Source organism: Cucurbita pepo, chromosome 14, assembly GCF_057944985.1.
Source record: "Cucurbita pepo subsp. pepo isolate OVF chromosome 14, ASM5794498v1, whole genome shotgun sequence".
In the NCBI taxonomy this organism is placed as follows: Eukaryota; Viridiplantae; Streptophyta; class Magnoliopsida; order Cucurbitales; family Cucurbitaceae; genus Cucurbita; species Cucurbita pepo.
Genome location: NC_141811.1, coordinates 11750527 through 11766010, shown reverse-complemented (window position 1 = coordinate 11766010; position 15484 = coordinate 11750527). Strand labels below are relative to the sequence as shown.

At 36.7% G+C, this 15484-nt stretch overlaps 1 protein-coding gene across 1 annotated transcript; it reads right to left on the bottom strand.

Moving 5' to 3' along the window:
• Nucleotides 1–10447: 10447 nt before the first annotated feature.
• LOC111810108 (myb-like transcription factor family protein) lies at nucleotides 10448–13831 on the bottom strand. The gene is made up of 3 exons (XM_023696684.2): nucleotides 13351–13831; nucleotides 12135–12343; nucleotides 10448–11199 (listed from the first exon to the last, which is right to left on the bottom strand). The coding sequence occupies exons 1-3, from the start codon at nucleotides 13637–13639 to the stop codon at nucleotides 10693–10695; spliced, it is 1005 nt and encodes a 334-aa protein (XP_023552452.2). The 5' UTR covers nucleotides 13640–13831; the 3' UTR covers nucleotides 10448–10692.
• Nucleotides 13832–15484: the final 1653 nt, after the last annotated feature.

Here is a 15484-nt window from a genome sequence, read left to right as displayed (position 1 = left end):
CTGACTCCACATACCAACACGACATTTCCAGCTTCTTAGGAGTGACTTTTAGTTGTTTTACATTTTTCTTTAAAAAAAAAAAAAAAAAAAAAAAAGCCTTTTATTGATGTGTTGCATTTTTATTGGACCTACTTTAATTTTACTTTATTAATAAGTAATTTTTTAATGGAAAATAATATTTTTTTTTATAAGTCAATAAAGCCTTTACTATTTAGTGACAACATAATTAACTAATTGAGATGCAATCCATTATAAATTTAATTTCTCAACTCCAACCTTGTTTCTTTTAAAATTAAATATATATATATATATATTATATACCCGTTATTTTTGTTGTTTTAATTATAGGTGGAACCCGATTATTTATAATTTCTCCTACGTGTCTAAAAGTAAGCACAAACAATATAAAATTTTCGAATAAGAATGTGGTAGAGATTATCCTTCGAGCCACTAATATTTTATAAAATTTATTTAATATTTATGTGAGATCCCATATCGGTTGGAGAAGTGAACGAAATATTCCTTATAAGGGTATAGAAACCTCTTCCTAACATACGCATTAAAAAAACGTGAGGCTGACAGCAATACATAACGGACCAAAGCGGACAATATTTGCTTGCGATGGGTTTGGGTCGTTACAAATGGTATCAGAGCTAGACACCGGGCAGTGTGCCAATGAGGATATTGAGATCCCAAGGGCGTGGATTGTAGGAAATATTTCTCATAAGGGTGTGAAAAATCGTGAAGATATGTAACGAGTCAAAGGGAATGATATCTGCTAACGGTGAGTTTGGACGATTACGATTTAAAATAAAATATATTATTAAATGACGTAATAATTTTATTAGTTAATAATAGTTTATTTTGTTGTCTTATTCAAATGAGTAAGACACCTATCCATTTTTCATGTGCAAAAGTTGAGCAATAAAAAGGGTTAGTGGGTCACAATTAAAAAAATTAAAGGAAAAAGACAATTGTTGGCAATTTTCTATTGGCTAATTTAAAATTTTTATTTTATTTATCTCCTTTTTATTCCTATAAAATTCACTTTAATTATTTATTATTATTATTTATTTATTTATTATTAAATAGTTTAAGGGTGTGGAGGAGAATTGAGGTGAGATGATGATGGGGCCATGGAGGTTTGCCTTGAGATGTATGTCATTTGATGGCTCCTCATGTTTGGGAACTTTGCCACATGTAGTTGAGATGGTAGATAAGACAAATGGAAAAAGTATTTGATATTATTGAGACAACATGAGAGTTGGGATATTATTTTAATCTCTTTCTTTCGAGCTCGATAGGTAGGAATCAGACTATCGATCTTTTGGAGGGTAATACTGTCAAATCAGTTAAGCTATGTTCGGGTTGACAAGAAATATCATGTTAGTTTTTCCTTGTGAGATCTCACGTCGGTTGGAGAGAGAAACAAAACATTTCTGATAAACATGTGGAAACCTCTCTCTAGTAGATGCGTTTTAAAATTGTAAGGCTGACGACGATATGTAACGAGCTAAAACAGACCATATCTATTAGTGGTGAGCTTAGGCGGTGTGCTAACGAGGACGTTGCCCGTTGGGCCCTCAAAGGGGTGGATTGTGAGATCCCACGTCAGTTGGAGAGGAAAACGAAGAATTCTTGATAAGGGTGTGGAAACTTATCCCTGGTGGATGCGTTTTAAAACCGTGAGGCTGACGACGATATAATGGCTAAAGCTCTATTAACGGTGAGTTTCGGCTGTTACATTCCTAATAGAACGATCTTAATTTAGTTAAATTTTTTATTCTTAAAATTCTAGGGATATAGATAAGTGTTACAACTTCTCCTTTTCGTTCAATTTAAACTAGTTTACACAAAAATCTCTATAAACTTGCTAATTTCAATAATAATATTAAGTTTTGTATAAATTTTAGCTCGTTTATAGTACGAATTAATCATTGTGCATGTAAATTTTGAACAAAACTCGAGTTCTAATGGATAAATTTTTGTTCATAGTTATTAAGGTAACATCAATTTGAGCATAGCTTAGTGAATAACGCACAAATTACTATCACAAATATCAATAGTTCTAATTGATATCTGATCTCAATCGTTGAACAAAAAACAAAAGTTATCATAGAAACATTTCGTTTAGTAATAATCATTCTATTTTATAAGCTTCTTTTCTTTTCTTTATCGTTGACATGAGGAAATGAAGAACATCACTAGATTACAAAATACAGATTAGACGAACTATAAAAACCGAAGACAATATTATATTTTGTTGGTATGTTATCGACGCAATGGCACATGGTATGTATACAAATAAGGTATCCATGAGTAAGGTCAAGTGTTCGTAGATATCATATTGTAGATATCGATATCATTGTAAATAATTTAACCCTAAATACTATTTGACATTCTTGTTTGAATGCCATGAAAAATGGAGGAAATGGACAAAGGAAACATTTCACATACTTCAACCACCAAAATGCTCAATTACATCATTAATGAAGATGCAAGAACAATTCATGAAATGGTTTCTATAAGGAGAGTTCTTCCAAGAATGAAGTGTTCTTCATGTTCATGCCCCACTTTTCGAGCAATAATATCATAGGGTAGTACAAACCCTAATTTCGAACGGAACTATATGACTTGTGTGATAATGATTTCGAAAGATATCTCACATCGATTGGAGTGAAGAACGAAACATTCCTTATAAATGTGTGGAAACCTCTTTCTAGTAGACACGTTTTAAAGTCGTGAGGCTGAAGGCGATACGTAACAAGCTAAAACTAAAAATATACGCTAGCAGTGGGCTTGTGCTTTTACAAATGGTATCAAAGCTAGACACCGGACGCTATGACAGAGGTGGATTATGAGATACCGCATCTGTTGGAGAGTGGAACAAATCATTTCTTATAAGTGTATACAAACATCTCCTTAGTAGAAGCGTTTTAAAATCGTGAGACTGACGACGATACGTAACGGGCCAAAACAGACAATACCTGCTAGCAGTGGACTTGGATTTTTACAAATGGTATCAGAGACAAACACCAAACGGTATGCTAGCAAGGACGCTGGCCCTCAAGAGGTGGAATGTGAGATCTGACATCAGTTGGAGAGGGGAACAAAGCATTCCTTATAAGTGTGTGAAAACTTCTCCCTAGTAGACGCATTTTACAATCGTGAGGCTAACGACGATACGTAACGGGCCAAAACGAACAATATCTGCTAACGGTGGACTTGGACTTTTACAAATGATATTAGAGACAAACACGAGACGGTATGCCAGACGGTATGGAGTGTGTGAAAATTTCTCCCTAGTACACGCGTTTTTTCTTAAATCGTGAGGGTGATGACGATACGTAACGGGCCAAAACGGACAATATCTACTAGCCGTGGACTTGGGCTCTTACAAATGATATCAGAGACAAACACCAGACGGTAGGTCAGCAAGGACGCTGGCCCCCAAGTGGTGGATTGTGAGATCTGACATCAGTTGGAGAGGGGAACAAAACATTCCTTATAAGTGTGTGAAAACTTCTCCCTAGTAGACGCGTTTTACAATCGTGAGGCTGACGACGATACGTAACGGGCCAAAATGAACAATATCTGCTAACGGTGGACTTGGGCTTTTACAAATGATATCAGAGACAAACACGAGACGGTATGCCAGACGGTATGGAGTGTGTGAAAATTTCTCCCTAGTACACGCGTTTTTTTTTTAAATCGTGAGGGTGACAATGATACGTAACAGGCCAAAACGGACAATATCTACTAGCGGTGGACTTGGGCTCTTACAAATGATATCAGAGACAAACACGAGACGGTATGCCAGCAAGGACGCTGGCCCCCAAGTGGTGGATTATGAGATCTGACATCAGTTGGAGAGGGGAACAAAACATTCCTTATAAGTATGTGAAAACTTCTCCCTAGTAGAGACGCGTTTTAAAACCGTGAAACTAATGGTGATATGTAACGGGCCAAAGCGGACAATATCAGCCAGCAATGGGCTTGAACTTTTACAAATAGTATCAGACCTAGACACCAAATTGTCTGTCAACAAGGATGCTGGACCCCCAAGAGGGTGGATTGTAAGATCCCACGTCAGTTGGAGGGGGAAGTGAAGCATTTCTTACGTGGAAACCTCTCCCGAATAAACGCGTTTTAAAACTCAATTTCTCATCAAACCCTAATTTAATTGTTTATTTAGTTTTATTATCTTGTTATTACCTAGAAATTATGGTGTAGCATAATGATTGCCCAAAGATAAATCACTTTGGTCCACACAAAAAGCCATTAATTAAAAACCATATTGGTTGTCCAAATATTGTTTGTTCATATGCTTAGTTGAGAATCTTTGTACTATATATTATCATATCTTTTATTTAAATCTTATAATTAAAGAGAAATTACCTCAATTTTTCACAAATACTTTTAAATAATAAAATGTGGTGTTTATTAAAACATTAAAATAAATAAAGTCAACAAAGCTTTATAATCACATTTTATTAAACAAATTTTCATTTTTCTAAAATTACATTAAAGGGTATTCACAGCTAACCCAGTTGAGCGTTCGTAGCACCCGTAGCTAGGTCGATCATACCGAACAAGCTGTTAGAAGTTTGACCCGATATTTTTGATGTCGTAAAGGAGGGATTGACTTTTTTTAATGTAGATTCAATCGTATTGGTATGTCACTTGAATATCCAACAATTACGAGCGTCCAAGAAGATTTAAATCGAGAGATTAAAAACAACATATTTATATTTAGGTTGGCTCATTCTTGGCCACATGGTTTATATCTTCTTTATGAAAAAAAATAATAATAATAAAGAAATTATTATATATTTATATTATATTAATAAAAGTACAACATTTCTAATAATAATTAATGTTATATGGTCTCAATTTAAAAATAAAATAAAAACGTTGCTTACCGACAAAATGTCTTCTAATGGAAGAGACGATCATAAGAACTCCAAATTAAAAATAAAAAAATAAAAAATTGCTTACGAACAAAACTCACCTTACTTTTCAGTGGCTCAATCATAAAAACTTCAAATTAAGCTTTATAGGAAGTATGTGAGTAAGGATAAAGCAAGACTTAACGTGGTCATGTCCCAAGGTATGTAGGGTGTAACGACCCATACCCAGGATTTAGATTATGGTTCAAAATCTGAATTTGGCACCTGATCGTTCCGATATTTTCCTGTGACAAGGTCACATTACTTACTCCTCAATTCTAGTAGTGAAAATTATTCCCGTAGGCTAACACGAGTTCTTTCATCATGTTATGTCCTCACTCGCATGCTTTCTCGAAAAAAATTTAGCAGGTCGCCTAATATAGAATTGCTTCAAATAAAACATACTTAATGATATGAACCAAGAGACATCAATCATACAATATACTTCAATGAAGATGTGAAGAAAAGGTTGTCAAAATTATCAAAAGATGTTTCAATTCATGCTACATTGAAGAAGAATGAAGTTTGATTGTTGTAAATTTTGGGTGGGTTATAATTTGGAGTAATTTAGAGTTATTGTATTTTAAGACTTTTTATTTCATTTCGGTTACATTTACATAATGGCTAATTATGGCCATAAAGTGTGAATGTTACAACTTTTGGAATGCCTTTAATAGTTTCATTTTGAGGCTATATAAAGCCATGTATGTTGTATTTGTAAGGTAGACTTGGAAAATAGAGTAAAAGAAGCATTTGTGCTTTTCTTTAGCCAATGGCTAAGTTTCTTTGCAATTCTATGTAGTTTAGATTGCATGTAGAATCATTCAAGCTCGACATGATCAATCTTGCTTGTGGAGTGATTCGAATCTCAAACAAGTGTTTGAGATATTTGATCAACAAGAGTCATTCAAGCTAGACATGATCGATCTTGCTTGTGGAGTGATTCGAATCTCAATCAAGTGTTCTTGCCTTGAGATATTCGATCAACAAGGTAATCCGAATCTTATTCCCCTTGTATTGATTCCTTATCTTATCACTTAACTTTGAAGTCGTTATGATTGAGTTATAAAAAAAGAAGGTGCACCTTGTGGTATAGATAGTAACTTTCAGTTCTTTTAAGTCATTCGTAGTTGTTTTATCCTCAGGATTGCTCTCATTTGAATGTGGCATTGGTTCATTCGTGTACCTGTCTTGTACTCGGGTGTCATACAGAGAATGCTGGAACCATCCGATGCCAAACGCGGATTTCAAATCCTTATTCGAATCTTATACAATTGATGGTTTGCAATGGTCATCAATCTTGACTCTCATAATGTGGCTAACTCAAAATTTTCATATGCTTCCTATTTTTACCTTTTAACTTCAAAAATCTTAAATTTTAGCCTATCAAGTTCGATAAATAACATTTTTAAAAAAAATTATCCCATAAAAATGAGTGTTCAAACTAAAGATGTCCACGGGACGAGGACGAGGAAGTTTTCCCCGTCCCCATCCTTGCTATCTATTTCATTTTCCATCCCCGTGAAATTCTCTATTTATTTTTAAGGGGATCGGAGCGAGGACGTAGATAGGGAATATAACACGTCCCCAGCCCCATTTATCTAATCGAGAAAAAATGCTCCCCACTTCCACTCTAATTCCCGTCTAGACGGAGAATTCCCTCCCCATTCGGGGCGAGTCACTGCAGGTAAAGTGGACATCTCTAATTCAAACCCTCGACCTATAATCATTGGTACAAATGTCTCAGATTCACTAATAAATTGTTACTTTTAATCTCTATTGAATCATTTATTCTAAGTAGTCACGATCGAGATAAGATATTAGAATATTATTGAGCTATCCATATCCCTATGTCATATCCAAATTATTACTTTGAGTATAGCTAGGGTAGGGATTAGCTCTATAGAGCTTAAAAAAAGGGAGAAATAATAAAAAAAATTAAAGTCAAAAGAATCGAATCGAAAATGATTTAACGATCAAAATCAAATTAATTATATTAAAGTTTTAAGGGCCAAATCGAAACGTCTAAAAAGTTCGGGTACCAAGATCATAAATAACCTTTAAAAACAAAGTTATAAGTCATTAAGGGTGCCCTACATGGTCAAGTCACAAGATGATCTTATTGGGTTGATATTGAAAAATAATGGATGATAGGGGCTTTGTCATTAAAAATGTGGAGCCCTAACTATGAAAATTAATTTCCTCTTATTTATCAATCACACCTCCATCGTATTTATGAAAATCTACTGGGATTTGGACGTTTATATTGTAACAGTCTAAGTTCACTGTTAGTAGATATTCTCCGCTTTTGATCGTTACATATAGTTAGTTTTAAAACGTGTCCATTAGGGAGAGATTTCTACAACCTTATAAAGAATGTTTCGTTTCCCTCTTGAATCGATATGGGATCTCACGTATATAAATATAATGTACGAATATCGACTTTTTTTATGACTTGTGAGATCCCACGGGGAGGAGAACAGTATAACCCTTTATAAGGGTGTGGAAGTCTCTCCCTAGAAAACGCGTTTTAAAATCCTTGAGGGAAAGTCCGAAAGGGAAAGCTCAAAGAGGGCAATATCTGCAAGCGGTGGACTTGGACGGTTACAAATGGTACTAGAGCTAGACACTGGGTGATGTGCCAACTAGAAGGTTGAGCCCTGAAGGAGGGTGAACACGAGGCGTTGTGCTAGCAAGGACGCTGGACCCTAAAGATGGTGGATTTGGGGAGTCCCACATCGATTGGAGAAGGGAACGACTACCAATGAGGACGCTGGGCCTCGAATGGGTGAATTGTGAGATCCTACATCGATTAGGGAGAAAAACAAAATATCGTTCATAAGGGTGTGGAAACCTCTCCCTAGAAGACGCGTTTTAAAAACCTTGAGGGAAAGCTCGAAAGGGAAAGCCCAAAGAGGGCAATATCTACAAGCGGTGGACTTAGACTGTTACAAATGGTACCAAAGCTAAACACTGGGTGATGTGCGAGCGAGAAGGTTGAGCCCTGAAGGAGGATGAACACGAGGCGTCTTGCCAGCAAGGACGTTGGACCCCAAAGGGGGTGGATTTGGGGGGTTCCACATCGATTGTGAGATTCCACGTCAATTAGGGAGAAAAACAAGATACCCTTTATAAGGGTGTGGAAACCTCTCCCTAGAAGACGCGTTTTAATAACCTTGAGGGAAGCCCAAAAAGGACGATATCTGCTAGCGGTGGACTTTTGAGCTGTTACAGTTGCAGACTATGACAACGCAACCCTAATTCTCGCCCTAAAGATCCAAACTTTTGAGAAATTTAGAACCTTTGAATCATAAAAATTAACGTCTCATTATGTGAATTTGAAAATCAACTCAAAGGATCTAAGAATAAGATTACCTTGTTCATCAAATATCTGAAGGCAAGAAAATTTGTTTGAGATTTGGACACTTCATGAGTAAAATTGATTGAGTCAAAGTTTAAATGATTCTAAGCGTGCAGCCTAGACTACATACAATTAAAAAAAAAAAAAAAAAAAAAAAAAAAAAAAAAAAAAAAAACACAAATGTTCTTTTTATTACATTTTCGAATTTTTCTGCTACAAAGGAATTAGATGGCCTCGAAATCATTCCTAATTGTAACCTATTGAGAATTTAAGGGAGCAACACCGAGCATATAAATGTCATAACAACCACTAACTCCAACGTACCTAAGAACATGAATAAAACGTATACAACTTTAATTACATCTAATTGAGCCTAATTCGAGATTGAAGTCCCTTAGTTAGCCCTAAAAGTCCTTGTCGTCACCCGTGTATAAATGAAGCGCCGCTTGAAACAGTAAACAACAGTTTCTTTTATAGGTAATTGACTCGACTTTAATGAAGTTTGAGTTGCTTCGTTAAATGCAACTTCAGTTGACTTTAATGAAACTTGACTTTATTTTTAGTTTATCGTATATGAAGCTTAACTATATTTGAATGCAACTTCATTTTAAAGCTTTTCTTTGGTCGAGAATAGCATAGCAAGATTCATATCGGACTCCCCTTAAATTCTCTAACTTAGGCCCTAATGTCAGGAATCTTTCTATTGGCAAAGATCGATCACAATTCTATGACAAATGTTGTGTTGAATCCAAACAATTTTATGGATCTTTAGCACTCTTAAGGGATGTCTTTAAGGCTAGATTAGATATGTATGAATTATATCAAGGGATGTCTTTAAGGCTAGATTAGATATGTATGAATTATATTGTATGATATGTAATGCATGTTGTATTACGTGATGATAACGTGATGATTGTGATCATATTCGTGAATGCATCTGTTATGTTCTCTGGAAAGTCAGTTACGGGACCTCATACATGAACGTGAATGACACGTAATATCATAACAAGTATAGTGGCAATTATCCATCAATTATCATGGGCTCTATGACGAGTAAAGTTCCGCTCCATTCTTAAAGAGTATAAAGATACTTCTAAAATAAAGTACTAAAACTATTAAAACTTTTTTAGAAAATTTTGCTAATTTCATAAAGACTTGGCTTTTATTTTATGTGCCAAATCTTGAACCATCTTTGATGGGTTTGTTGGGTATGCCTCAATTTTGTTTGATCTCATTAGTGGATGCTACTATGATTCATGGCAAAATATTTTTAAAAAATGGGAAAGGCCCAAATCCAATATAATTAAATTAAATTAAATCTAAAATTTTAATTTGAAATTGGTTTATAATTGATGTCATAATTAAAAGTAGTTTTCTAGAACGGAGAGGGGTGGATTGTTAGATGTGAGAGGGAGATGAAACATTTCTTGTAAGGGTGTGGAGATCTGCCTAGTAGACACATTCTAAAATCGTGAGATTGAAAGCAATACATAACAGGCGAAAGTGGACAATATCTATTGCAATGGGTTTGGCCTATTACAAATGGTACCAAGGCAAAACATCAAATGATGTGCAAACGAGAACGTTAGGCCCCAAGAGAGGTGGATTGTGAGATCTCACATTTGTTGAAGATGGGAATGAAGCATTCTTATAAGAATGTGAAAACTTCTCCCTAATAAAACCGTAAGGCTGACGACAATATGTAACGAGTTAAAACCTCTCCCTAAGAAATGGTTACCAGCCCTTCCAAAGAAAACACGTCTCAAAGCTTGAAACGAGCATTGAAAATTTTCTAAACATAGTTCAAAAGAAAATATAGACAATGACCTAACAAACAAGCAAACATTCATTCAGCGTTCTTCCAATTATGAATGACCCTTGCATGCATATTCAACTATGAAGTGATGCAATCTCCTAACAAACAGGATTGATTACACATGAAACATACCTGCACTTCGTCAAATTTTCAGCCCAGAAACTCCTTTTAGAATTATGAAGAAAACTCACAGATAAGTTCAAGGAGACGGAATTCGTTTCGAACACCTCTCTCGATAAATATTGCAATGCATAATCGAATCGTCTTCCTGCATGAATTAGAATATCAGAAACTATATAAATAAGCATCAAGTCCAGAAACTGAAGATAAACAACATACAATCTTTAAGTTGGAACGAACGATTTCTAACAGAAGATGCTAGAGCCTACAAGTTACAACCGAGTTAGTTAACACAGGAGAGACCGAGCAGGACGGGACAGGGGAAAAAGACTGACCTAACATGAAAATATTAATAAATCCAAACCAGACTGCACATTATTTTGTTGTATATTGACAATACCCTGTAATTATAACCTACAATCTGAAGTTCAGAAGTATGTGATCCATTAAACAGCAGGGATTGGACTGCCACCAGAACTCATGTTTTCACTGCCAGAAGCTGGATTTGCATGGAAAGCAGACCGTCGAGACGACCCTTCGAGTAGTTTCAGTGAAAGAGATGAGGGGCCTGCATGACCAATTGATTCTCCCAGACTGAGTTTTGACATGCCAACCAGCTCATCAACATTGAGAGGACTCTTTGAATGCACAGCTGTTGGCTTAAGAACCTCGTGTGTCTCCTTAATAGCGGGTTCTGCACTGTATCCCGAGTAGAACGGAATGGAAAATGGAAAGAAGGGTGTAACATATGCAGGATATACAACTGGATAACAGCATTGGGGATCCTCTGGCTCTGCAGGTGCTGGTTCTCCATCATTTGAGTTGGTGGAATCCATCGATTCGCATTCTTCGTCCACAGTGGGAGGTGTAGGCAATGGGTTATTGCTTTGTGATTCAGCATGTGAATTGTTGACAGATAGGAAGTCTTGCTGCACAATTGAATTCTCAACATGCTGCAAAGAAGACGTGGGAGGGGGAAAGGAATCAGTAATTTCTATGAGAAAAAGTAAGAATAATAAGGTTAATCGTATTACTTAAATGACATGCATGCATAAAACAAACAATTAGCATCTTTATTCAAGGATTTCACTATGGAAGAAGGCAAGGTAATTTGCAGAAGACTGTAATACTATCATCACATACATTTAAGACGTGAGGTAAAGTGTGAGATCCCACATTGGTTGAGGAGGAGAACGAAATACTTTTTATAAGGGTGTGGGAACCTCTCCCTAGCAGACGCGTTTTAAGGAGAACGAAATACTTTTTATAAGGGTGTGGAAACCTCTCCCTAGCAGACGCGTTTTAAGAACCTTAAGAGGAAGCCCGAAAGGAAAAGCCCCAAAGAGGACAATATCTAGCGGTCATCTTGGGCCGGTACAAATGGTATCAGAGCCAGACACCAGGCAATGTGTCAGCAAGAAGGCTGAGCCCCGAAGGGGGTGGACATGAGGCGATGTGCCAGCAAGGATGCTAGGCCCCAAAAGGGGTGGATTTAATGGGGGTCCCACATTAATTGGAGAAAGGAACGAGTGTCAGCAAGGACGCTAGGCCCCGAAGGGAGGTGGATTGTGAGATACCACATCGGTTGGAGAGAAGAACAAAACACCCTTTATAAGGGTGTGGAAACCACTCCCTAGCAGACGCATTTTAAAAACCTTGAGGGGAAGCCCGAAAGGGAAAGCCCAAAGCGGACAACATCTACCAGTGGTGGGCTTGGGCTGATATATAAAGTTAGTGGTAGATTATTGACATTTCCATAACTGGAGACTAGATGAACTGTACAACTAGAATTTTTTAGTTTTAGTAGAGTAATGGCATCCTTGTTATATGAAGGAGAAAATTTAGACAAGTATATGCATTTACGAAAGGATGGATGGAGAGTACAAACTTCGCCAGCGACGATATCAAACAAACTGGAGCGCCTCTTTCGTCTTGAGACATTGGTCTGCCTTATGAAATACTTTTGGGCATGGCTAGCCACTTGTGTCGGCGTCCTAGATACAACATAATTACGTGCTATCCCACGCCAGTCTCCTTTTCCAAGTTTCTGTAATCCCATTAAAAACATCCTATGCTCCTCCTCAGTCCATGGAACACCTGTGCATTACCAAACACACATATAAACTAATAAAAGATCAATTGATTCTCACAAAATGATCAAAGGTTAATTGCACTGAATTCAAATACGTTCCTCGATTCCTATTAGGGTGTAATCGCAAGAACATAACCTGGCCTTGTTCATTAACATGGAATAGAAATGTCACAAAAACCTATTTTAGGTAGTGAACTTCGAAAATATGTCTTGTCGAATCCATTTTGGAAAAAAAATGGATATGTAACGATCCAAAGCCCACCGTTAGCAGATATTGTCCTAGGCTTTCCCTCAAAGTTTTTAAAATGCGTCTGCTAGGGAGAGGTTTCCACAGCCTTACAAAGGGTGTTTCGTTCTCCTCCTCAACCGATGTGGGATCTCACAAGATATATATAGACAGAAACAGAAACTTAGAGATAGAGAAGATGCTTATACACAGAAACAGAAACTTAGAGATAGAGAAGATGCTTATACACAAAGGAAGAAGGCTAAGATAGATAGAGGCAATGTCTAACAAGCCAATCAATAGGATATTCTATTTTCAACCCCACTCTCTGTTTATGAACATGAAACTCGATGGAAAAAGAAAAGATCAGAACATATGTTTGCAAGAAATGAAATAAATGGATTGGTGTTTTTTGAAAATCATTTCCTAAAACAGGGTGTCACATGAGTTTAGCAATTTCACAATAGCTAATGTTTCCAAAAGCATAAAAAGGAAAACAAATTAGGTACCAAACAATTATCAATCAAATTTATCCTCTAACAAGGAAACAATACTTTTCTTAGAACACATCCATTTTTCAAATTCTCTACTAAGAATCCTTCCATTTATCCAAAGTATAACTACATAAGATTTATACCGATCACAGAGGAAAGAGCAACAGTAGTCGATCACCAAAAAATTCCATGAATCAAAAGGATAAGCATGCGAAGTCCAGCAATCACCAAGATTCAAAAAATCAAACAAGAACAGAATAACTAATTCAAAATAAAGCGTAAACTCTCAAACCTTTCTTCCTCTCACGGCAACTCGAAGAAGAGCCAGGAACGAAATCCTCCGACGCATAGCCGTCGGCCGCAACGCCATGCTCGGGAGTCTCGCCCGGAGAAGCCGGATTGTTCGACCCGCCTTGCAGTGCACCCGATCCGGATCCGGCATAGTGGCTAAGATTCCCCATACTAGCACTCTTCCGGATAGAACCATCAGTCAATCGGACTCCAAAGAGCTTCACGCCGCGATTCGGACAAGTCCGAGAGTTGTGCCCATTGTGGCTGCAATGCGAGCACCGCCGCGTCATCGTTCCGCCGCCGCTTTCAGAAATCGAACTCAATTTCAACTAGATCAGAGGATCCGAGTTGCATGATCCGATCCAAAACCAGAAATTAGGGTTAGATTTCGTTCTTCACAGAGCAGATTTTGAGATTTTGATTTTTGGATGTTTTTTTTTTTTTTTTTTTTTTTTCTACCTCAGCTTTCGCAGGTGGGAGAGAAATAGAGAAGACCGATTAAATCCAACACTATCTATTTATCAGCCCTGGATAAATGTGAAATAATCCCCTGCTTCGAGTTTTATTTCTTACTGTGTTTTCTTAATCTCAGCCGTTCATTTTTTTTCAAACTTGATGTTCTCATTGATCAACGGTTATTATTATTTCATACAACGTTGCACCGATTCAAATATGGAATCTCTGTCTATCGGTATTTAATATTTATTATTTATGACGTAATTTAAAGGCTAAATTACAATAAATATATATTTTTTTTCTTTTTTTTTTTAACTCTTTGAACATGTTGAAAAATCGAGAGTCGGGCTTTCTTTCTTTGTTAACTCGTCGAGCTTTCAAGTAACATGTTCAAAAATCGAGAGCCGCCCAAGAACTAGATAACCAGAGGAAACTTGCTTTTCGAAAGATAATAGGTCGATCAAATAAAATCAAACACAACTGACTCTCCCTCCGCTCTGAAATTGTGTTATTTTGTATTTGGGAGCTCCATCAAGAGATTCTTTCTCTTAGTTCATGGTTAAACGTGTTTTACTTAAACAATTCTATGTTGGGTGATCTCGTAAGAATTTTCTCAGAATGCATGTGAGTGAAGATAAAGCATATTGGAAAGACTCATGTTGGTCTAAGGGATAGTTTTCACTCTTAAGAAACGAAGAGTAGGTAACGTGACTATGTCGCAGAAGAATGTTTGGGTCACCAGGTGCCAAATTTCCAATTTTGAATCCTAATTTGAACGCGAGAAGTAGGTAACGTGACCATGTTGCAAGAGAATGTTGGGGTCCACCAGGTACCAAATCTGGATTTTGAATTCTAATCAGAACGTGAGGAGTAGGTAACGTGACTATGTCCTAGGAAAATGTCGGGGTCCACCAGGTGCCAAATCTGGATTTTGAATTCTAATCAGAACGTGAGGAGTAGGTAACGTGACTATGTCCTGGAAAAATGTCGGAGTCATCAAGTGCCAAATCCGTATCCTGAAACCTAATTTGAAAGCAAGGAATAGGTAACGTGACCATGTCGTAGGAGAATGTCGGTATCATCAGGTATCAAATCTAAATTTTGAATTCTAATTTGAAAGTAGGAGTAGGTTAGTGTAGGTAACGTTACTTTGTCGCACGAGAATGTCGGGGCCATCAAATGCTAAATCTAGATTCTAAATCTTAATCTGAAAGCGAGGAGTAGATAATGTGACCACGTCGCACAAGAATATTATAATAATGTAATATTCCAATCTTATTGGGTAAGGCCATTGCCACGTGAAAGAAAAAGCTGACTTTTAAGCCATTACGTAATTAAATTGGATAAAATAATAGAGCAAGTCAAGCGGGGGATGGATAGACAACTTGACTAGGACACGTGGACGATCAGATGTTAGTCAACGGTGGCAATAGTCAAAAAGGTCAAAAATTGGGGTTCTACAAATCTGAGATCTTTGTGGATTTCGCCACGTGGAATATGCCCAGTGGACACGTGTTGGGACATGTTCTGTTGGACTTAACTTTTTGTGCACACCATCCTCACTTCTTTTAATTAAAAAATAACTTATTTTATTTATTGTAAATATTATTTTTTCACAATTGCATTTTCAAATTTATTTTACTTGAATCACTAAAATTTTAAATCAAATATATATTTAT